The sequence below is a fragment of the Saccostrea cucullata genome, unplaced genomic scaffold, assembly GCF_032062105.1.
Source record: "Saccostrea cucullata isolate Sc308-1 unplaced genomic scaffold, CSIRO_AGI_Scuc_v1 ctg12016, whole genome shotgun sequence".
Taxonomy (NCBI): Eukaryota; Metazoa; Mollusca; class Bivalvia; order Ostreida; family Ostreidae; genus Saccostrea; species Saccostrea cuccullata.
The window spans coordinates 387-9891 of NW_026922301.1; the positions used below are offsets into that span (position 1 = coordinate 387).

Sequence of the window (9505 nt, forward strand, 5' to 3'; positions counted from 1 at the left end):
CCAAATCACTACAACGCTACTTAACGATTATATCATTATGTCATCAATAGGGGTGGATTCGTTAGAAATTTAATATATAGTTGTCTAAATTTTGTAAATTTGTTTTATTACACTATATAATGTGTCTACATTGATTATATTTATATCACAATGTGATTCCTGTCCTCAATACAAAAGGACAATTTGAAACAAAAAAGCTTTAAAGAAGAAAAAGCTCTTAAGTGCCTGCTAGTTACAGAAGCTTATTACAATATGTAATATTTCCAATTTTAACAGACATCTGGCGGGTCACGTGTCTATTCATTAAAAAAGATTTAAAAAGCCACTTTTTTCTGGGTATTAAAGAAGAACATTCCGTAACAACCTTGAATAGAATTCAATTGACAGTGTATAGATATTACACCCCCTTCACATGACAGGCTTCAAACAAGAATAGCTTGATTTCATCACAGAATGACCAGAGGTGGGGTGAAATAATTCTCTTGACATTTTCGTTTCTGTTGCGGAATATCTAGCTTAACTTTTTTTAAACAAATACCTAATTTTTGAATTTCTTTTTATTAGATTTATCGGATCCAAAGGTATATATTAATGGCAATCTTAAAAATTCACTTACCGTTGATGAAGGATATCCTCTACTTTTGGCATGTAACATGGAGGGAAATCCAGTTCCAGTTACTATCCTAAAAGAACTTACTGGTAACGAGATCTTGGAACAACGTAGTAGCTGGATAAACCACACACTGAGAAGGGAAGCAGTGTGCTCTGACACAAACACATACATCTGCGAGGGAAGCTCTTCAGAGTTTGAAAGAAAATATCAATCATTCAATATCAATGTTCTTTGTAAGTAAACTTTACGGTTTTATACACATTCAAATTTAACATTTCAAAATATTTATTACAAATCTTAAGCCAAGGAAATAATACATGTATATTATTTTTATCATTTATTTCAAGCTCTCTAATTGGCTAAAACTTCATCATATGATTACGTATATAACAGCATATAGACTTGAGTTACTATTTATAGATTCTGAAATGCATAACGATTTGATATTCCATAAAATGGAGACAATTTTGTGTAAAACAAAAAAAATTTTTAGATAATAAATTGAATGACGTGATGTTTTTTTTTAAAAAAATATACTTCATCTTGTATTAATAATTTTTAATGTTCTGTAATTGATGAAACGTAACAGTGCCTCGAATTAGGATCTACTTTATAAAACATTTTGGATATGTTTGTCAAAAAATTAAATCAAAGTATAATCAATAAATGTAGCATTTTGAATAAGTAAATTATCAAAATTACTCCATCGATATAAACATGGTAAAGGAGACACAATTAGTATTTTGATTTCTAGGCTCCTAAGTGTTAAGGAGAGAAAACTTGTTCCTTCTTCCCATTATTTTCAAATTTTGTTTTGTCAATCTGTGCAAAAATTAATAAAACAAATGTAGCCCTTTAATTCGATCAATCCGTAGATATATCGACTTCACAGAAAAGCATATCGATCTTGCACTTCGTGCTCGTTCTATATGCTTTTCTGTGAAGTCGATATATCTATTGATCGACCTCATCAAGGGGGTAAATTTATATAATATAGATACAACTCATGCCACATGAATAAATATAAGATATTATTGCTTGTGTTATATAACTGTTTCAATAATCATATATGTTTCAATAAATTACACTTTTTTATGTGTCAGAACATTAAACGCAGCGAAATAAATATAATTGTCTTTGTTTGGTATCAATTTGAACTCTGAAGTTAAGGAACATCAATTTCATTCCACTTTTGCTTTTTTAATAAAATCATTAATGATTAAAAAAAAATAAAATATCCTTTTAAATATAGTAATTTGAAATTGGTATGGAGAATTTATGTTTGCTAAACTTCACCTACTCTAACAAATTATTTTGTGTCGATATGTTTTTTTTTGGGAGGATGGATGTTTATTCTATTACACCAAAAAGTTGTATCATCAAAATAAGTCTTAAAGTTGTGTTTACCTTAAGTCGACAATTGCAAGAATTTAATCTTTATATTTAATATAAAATGTGCATTTATGATAAAACCATGTTTAAAACGCCTGTTTATCAAAGAAGAGGGACATAGACGTTGACAATATGTAAATATTCATTTGTTATAGGTTATTTTTTCTATAACTTTTTTCTGTATATTTTCGATAAAATTTGAAACAGGCTTTAATCTCACAAATGTTTACTTTAATTTGCTTAATATACACTGTACTCACGTGGTATTTTAGGCGACCTTCGCCTTGATATGTCAGCTGTAGTAAAAACCAATTATGGTTCCATGAGTGGCTCAGATGTGAATGTTCCTGTTACTGTGCCAGTGATAGCAAACCCCCCGATTACTCCGTCAGGGATCACGTGGTCAGGTCCTTCAGCAGAATCTATATTGACGAATGTAGATTTACAAAGGGATACTTTTATATACAAACAAATGATTGTAAGCAGCATTCCCATTCCTGACCAGAGAGCCTTCGGAAACTACTCACTGATGTACAAAGGAAAGACGATCATCGATATAACAATAAATGCCGAAGGTTGTACTTCTGAAGTTTTTTCTAGTAATTAAGTTTTTTCAACAAAAAGTCTGTTTTTAGGCTAGACTCACATTAACGTCAAAATTAATATAAACTTCATTTTTAACGTACTTTTCAGATTAGTTACATTATTCATAAAATGAAGCGTTCTCATCAAATGCAGTTTGAAACAAGTTTATAGACATCCTTTAAAATTAATCATTTTAAATTAAAAAGTTAAAACAAAGTAATAATAATCTTCTGAGATTTAGAGACTGTCGCCTATAAGCCTAGATTAAATTTCCTTTGTATGAAATGAAATAAAAAATTCCATACATGTATTGGATTTTCCTCGCTTTTCATTGAAAAGGAAGATTACAAGTAAAACGCGTCTTTCTCTTCAGTATACCTGAATATCAAGCCCGATTCACTCTTTGTGAGGCTTTCATTATTCACATTTTATAAATACATACTAGACAGACTTTTATTTACTAAATAAAAATCTTTAGGAGATGTATTTTACTGATATAATTTTTTTGTTAATATTCATTTAATATTCATTTTTTCCCTACATAATATATTTGTATTTCATTTTTTCCTCCGATTAGATATTTTTAACGTAAATGATTCCATTTTTCTTTCATTTAGCGATTATATGAAACGCAAAATCTATTCGTCCTTTCATTTTTTAGACAAAGATTTTGTCATTTTATTTTTGTGAGACATCAATCTACAATAATGTATTGGATCTCAACTGAAATCATTAAAATATTTTCTCTTGAATAATGACTATAATACCAGTGCTTTTACACTTTCACTTATTTTTATTTGTAAGATAAACCTCAACCACCTTTGAACTTTACCGGATATTCCTACGCCTCTGGATACGTCAATCTTACCTGGATATCAAATTTTAATGGAGGTCCGGACCAAGTCTTCACCTTGTATCGTAAAGAAGGGTCAAACTGGAGAGTTATCAAAAATCTTACCGACCCGGGGGAAGGTGAAGTTGGATTCTTTGACCCAGGACTGTTGAACACAGGACAAGAATACTGGTTCCGGTTAGAGAGTTGTAACAGAATCAGCTGTTCCTCAAGGCCGGCTGAAGTCAAGGTCACTGTGCGAGGTAGTTAATTGTCTCCTAAGACAATATTTGTAAGCAATTCACTGTGTTGTTAAAATTCTTTCTTTTGGTAAAGATAACAGAAAGTAGTAGAAAGTATTTGAATGCAAAATATATATAGAACATATAAAAACAATTATCATGCGCCTGTAATGAAATGTTCAGAGATTTGCTCTGTCCGTTTCTTTGTTGTCCGCTAAAAAATATCTTATGAATTATCTTATCTAGAACTACCACAGGAGACATTTCTCGTGACATAACCTTTCTTACGATAGTTTCCTTAAAGCTCTTAACGTTGAAATTAAAGTTAAACTTTATTTTTTGACAGAAGTTTAACCTTTGTCATGAGCTGCCATACAGGGTCATCAGTGTATTTCAAAGACATCTTATTAATTTTGCTTAATATTCTTTCTTGTATAACAATATTGACAATAATAATGGAGTAATGAGAGACTAATCTGTTTATATTTCAGCTTTATCCAGCCCATCGTCCCAGTCAGATGATACGACAATCGTGATTGGTGCTTCTGTGGCTATTTTTGTCATCATTGTAGTCCTAGCTATAATAGTCGCAATGTTTTTACTAAAAAAGAAATCAGCCGAGCAAATAGAGAAAAATGAAAAACGAATGAGTAAACGTAAGCAATATTTAGCATTTATTTGTTCAGCAACATAACTTTAGGGTTTTAAAACTTTATTGTGTTTTCTAAACATGAAAAAAAAACTCGCAATTAAAAAACCTTTATGCTTCCAGGAAATAATCACATCTTTTGAGTTTTTAGTTGAGCAGTGTAATAGCTTTAAGTTAGATATTCTTTTCTAATCCTTATCAATAACTTTGCGGAACTTTATTTTTAGCCGCAGAACCAGACAATACTCAACCGGATGTTGTATACGCCGCTGTTGATAAGAGTCTCCTGATGAAGAACAAACAACAGGCTGACGTAGTGAAGAATAACGTCACCAAGGCTCAAAATGGTTCACTGTCTATTTCTTTGTGTCCCCGTCTTTTTTCTTATTTTTTTCATTTTCAAGGAGAACCTTTAGATTTTTTTCATCCACATTTTCTAGAGTCCTTAGACTTTTTAAATTGAAAAATAGAAACATTTCATCAAAAGAAGATGATCATTTGATAAAGAAAAGTGATGAAATATCATCTCAAAAGAAACGAAAAAAAATTAAGAAAGGAACTTTTTAAATGCGTTAATATCAAGTTTTACTCCAAAAAATGAATTTGAAGAATTTTTTTAATCCGTTGAAGACGTACACCTCAACGTTTTACTATTGAAAATTTTATGAAGTACCTTGAAGAGATTTGAAGAGGTTTATGTCATATACTTCATAAATTTTCATGCAATTAAATTCATTATAATATAGTTCCCTTTGAATATTAGCAGATTAGGCCTTTGGAAAATAAGCCTAAGATTGTTAAAATTGATGAAAGAGGAAAAATAATTCCATTAAAAACAAAAATTAATAATAACTAAGAATAGGGCGAAACTTAACCACACAGGAAATCCAGAGATGAAATAAATTGCCTATAAGAAGATCATATATTCTTTTGATCTTTTATACCTATGATAGGCTTTTTTTACTTTCATAAGAAACAGATCATGTTTAAACCAAGAAGCTTGAAAACAATGACCTCGGTCAAGAAACATCGGTCAAATGTTGTAAGTTGCAATCGAAAAACTTATAAAAAGAACATTGCGTTTCAATGTTTTCAATTTATTTGAAGCAAGTAAAATTTTGGAATGAATAACTTTCTGACAATGAGCCCATTTTACAGAAATTAAATTGTGACACCTTATTCTTTTACTTTGCGCATATCGCTTTAAAATCTAGATTGGAAACGAAAAAGACTTTGAAACAAAAGTTGGTTGCTTAAAAAAATAGACAATAATATTCCACGTCGGAGACAAGATATCAAAACCGTCATTGGTATTTGTAGATGAACGCGAAAACCTGTACTCTAACACAGAGGATGCCAAATTACTAACCAATTCAAACCTAAAGAAAGAAAACAGAAAGAAAAAGAAAAAGGAAGAGACGTCACGGCAGGAGGACGAGGAGGAAGAGGGGGCGACGTACGGAAACGTGGAAACCAGGACGGTGGTAAGAGTAGACACAGTTACAGATAGGTACGGTGGTAAGAGTTCGAGTAGTTAGAGGCAAAGACTGGGGTAAGAGGTCAAGTAGCTAGAGATAAGTACAGGGGTCAGAGGTCAAGTAGTTAGAGGCAAGGACAGGGGTCAGAGGTCAAAAGGACGGTGGTAAGAGTAGACACAGTTACAGATAGGTACAGGGATAAGAGTTTAAGTACATAGAAGCAGGGACTGGGGTCAGAGTTCAAGTAGTTAGAGACAAGAACAGGGGTCAGAGGTCAAGTATTTAGAGACAAGGTCAGGGGTTAGAGGTCAAGTAGTTAAAGGCAAAGACTGGGGTCAGAGTTCAAGTATTTAGAGGCAAGGGCAATTGTAAGAGTTCAAGTAGTTAGAGGCAAGGAGAGGGGTCAGAGGTCAAGCAGTTAGAAAGCTAAAGACGGTGGTAAAAATGCAAGTAGTTAGACACAATTGTAACAGATGTAAAATAAAAATACGTGAAGATAACAAACATTATTCGAGCTCCAAATTTCTTTAATGTTACAAAATAGGAGCAGAGCAAACACGGAACTCAAAAACATTAGAGGTGAGATCGGGTGCCACATAGGAATGAGCACTCTCCGTCGACCGGTCTCATACCTTGTACTCCTATCTGAATTATTGAAAAACACCTGTAAGAAAATCGAACATGTGATAGAAATATACATTATATAGTTTAACGTAAACCCCTTACCCACAGTAACACATTTTAAACGCATATTTCATTTCCTATTTCTAATGCAAAATCACGCATATACCTTTTCCCCGCAATCATGCATTTACACTCAAATTAAAAAGTTCATTTAATCTTCATTTCTAATGCAGTATGTTTGTAAAACACCCGTTGATTGGCTAATGTGCTTTGTTTGAAGCAGTAAAATGAGCATTAACGTGAATGGAAGCTTTTAATTGCGACGTCATACTAGATAGTCACAAAACCACAATGTTCCGTGACGTCGCAAGTAAAAGTCAGTTTGCGATCGTTAAATCAGCATTAACGGTCGCAAATTCCAAATAAGAAGATAGTTATTCCCTAATATATTGCCAAATTCCTTCTTTTGAATACTTACTTAAATGTCATGAAATAAGAAAAGCTATTTTCTTATTACAATATTTCGTCATAATATTATTTACGCTAAACTTTAAAGAAACTTGTACCATGCTTTGAAGTGCTTGCAGGGAAATGGTTATGTCATATTTCTATGACATGTACATAAAGTGTATGTTGCATAACAATTCAGTAATTTGTAAAGAGTTAAGAAATTTGAAAAGTGATAAAAAACCTGTCCAATTCTTTTGTAAGCGGATAAAGATTTTTCAGAGACTTCTGATATTAAGAACAAGGTAACAACTAATCATTGTCATTTTATAGAATTTTACTTTGTGAAAGATCGTTAAAATAAGTTTGCAGACAAATGAAGACACATGCTTTTGTTCGACAAATGTCCGAGAAATTTTATTGTGTTTTAATAGTAATGTAGTATGTGGCATCTACAAAAATGTATCAGAGTTTTAAAACAATGATAGAGAGCTTCGCTTCTAATTAAAAAAGACTGTTTTAATGATTTTTCGTACACAATAAAATTCAAAATAATTCAGCTATCTGCTATGAATTTTTACAGAATCAGGATGGACTAATATACATCGATGTTGATTTTGCAAATAAGCCCCCTAGTTCAGACACAAAGGGGAGACCAGTCATACATGGAGAAGAAGAAAGAACAGAGTACACGTTCGTGGATTTCTCCAAGAAAGCGCCACCTATGCAGGAAGAAGAAGATAAAGAAAATTGATAGAGATTCATTTTTGATACTCAATTTTTTACAAACATACGGTACAAAAGTATTTTTTTTTATCTAAATGAAATTATTCAATTTTTTAAAATGTCGGTATTTTTTTTAAATAAAGAAGACCTATATATGTTGTTATTAAAAATTTCTCCTGGAAGATTATTATCAAGTTCATAAATTTAAACATGTTTGTCATACCCATCAACAACGACTTGTTCACTTAGACCTAGATCATTAGTAAAGAAGAGACCTGTCATCCATTGTACATTTAATATTCCATACCGGTACTTTAAGTATCTACGTAAAAAAAAATGTTATGTCATAAGTAATTGAAAATCTAACACAAAGACTTCAGTCATTAATTCGATTCAACTATTCTATATGAGACTTACTAACAAGTAACTGTTTTACATAGAAGCACTGTCTGGATCATCAATCAATTTTATAATTCCTTATTCCTTTGATTCTTTTTTCATATCATTCTTAATCATATCATTTTGTCATAGATATGTCTATGTGTTTTATTTCAACTAATAATAATCAAAGTGTCTTTCCTTTGACGTCATTGATATTTTTTAAAGCTGTATTTACATCAATCATGTCTTCAAATTGCATAAATTTCTACCAATGTGTGTGTTTTATGAGAGAGAGAGAGAGGGAGAGAAAGAGAGAGAGAGAGAGTTGTGAGTCATTGATTATTTTGTTGCAAAAGCAGCATGAACATTTATCTTTTCGAGAGAAAGAGAAAGAAACCTACCTTTAAGTTTGAATGTTTTAAGCTATTTCTTTCACAGAGTAAGGCATATTTGTGTTATCATTTTTATAATTTTAAAGAGGAATTCTATGAGGATTTTTTTGTATTGTACATGTTCCTTGTTGAAAGAGAATAATGTTCATATCACAAACAAATATACTGTTTATCATAAAGTTTTGAAATGTGTTTCTATTAATGAGGGAAAGAATCAAAAGTAAATCTCTATAAGTGTTTGTAAACCCTCAAGAACAAAACAAAAGTCACAATGTATTCTACGAGGGCCGTTCAAAAATTACGCGGACTGTGCTATTATTTACTCTTACAGACGTCATAGAGTTATGAAATTTCACAGAAATATGTATCTCAAAGATTTCAATAAATTTTGGGCAAAATTCCTGTATTTTAAAAACATTCTACTAAAATTATCGGTATATTGATATCGCTGATGGAGAGGTACGGAGCACGACAAAAAATCTGAAGCAAAAGCATTTGGAATTCAAAATTTAACTTATTTATTTTCTATAATTCGCAATATTTTTCGACAATTTTCTCAAATGTATCTTTAATTTGTTCTGTTATTGTGTATTTGGATTTCTGGCGTGATATTTGAAGTACTAACAGAAATAAAGTGATTTTCCTTTTATGCGATTCCCGTGAAAAGGACTGTGAAAATGACGTCTCGTGAAATGACGGCGCACCACACTTTAGTTAGATTATGTGTAATGCTCGAGATATCTCCAACATAGATACAAAATATGAATAATAAAACATGTAGTAAACTAGGGTATTCGTGACATTCGTCCACAAATAGCAAATAGGAATTTTAGACCATTAGACCTCTGAAAAATGGCTATACGGGAGGACGGGAAGAAGATTATCGACGAAAACTTGATCCGGACTGTAAAGAACGTGATTGAGAGTCACCAATATCACACTATATTTCATAAATACCTGCAGTTTTTTGGTTTTTTGGTTTTAAAACAAAAAAAAATAGTCTTTACTTGTTTAATAGATTTAAAGCTTGCCAAAAAATGGTGTTTGGATGTTGAGTAGATAAGATAACTCAAACTGTACAGGTACCCCTGGGAAAATGTTGAGAAAATGAAAGCTCAATCGCATATTTTTTTATGATGTCTGT

General features: G+C 31.5%; 1 protein-coding gene across 1 annotated transcript; it reads left to right on the forward strand.

The window, feature by feature from the left end:
• Nucleotides 1-550: 550 nt before the first annotated feature.
• Nucleotides 551-8543, forward strand: LOC134261572 (uncharacterized). The gene is made up of 7 exons (XM_062743998.1): nucleotides 551-846; nucleotides 2278-2580; nucleotides 3395-3685; nucleotides 4156-4320; nucleotides 4541-4660; nucleotides 5634-5797; nucleotides 7446-8543. Exons 1-7 carry the CDS (start codon nucleotides 654-656, stop codon nucleotides 7614-7616), a joined length of 1407 nt encoding a protein of 468 aa, XP_062599982.1. The 5' UTR covers nucleotides 551-653; the 3' UTR covers nucleotides 7617-8543.
• Nucleotides 8544-9505: the final 962 nt, after the last annotated feature.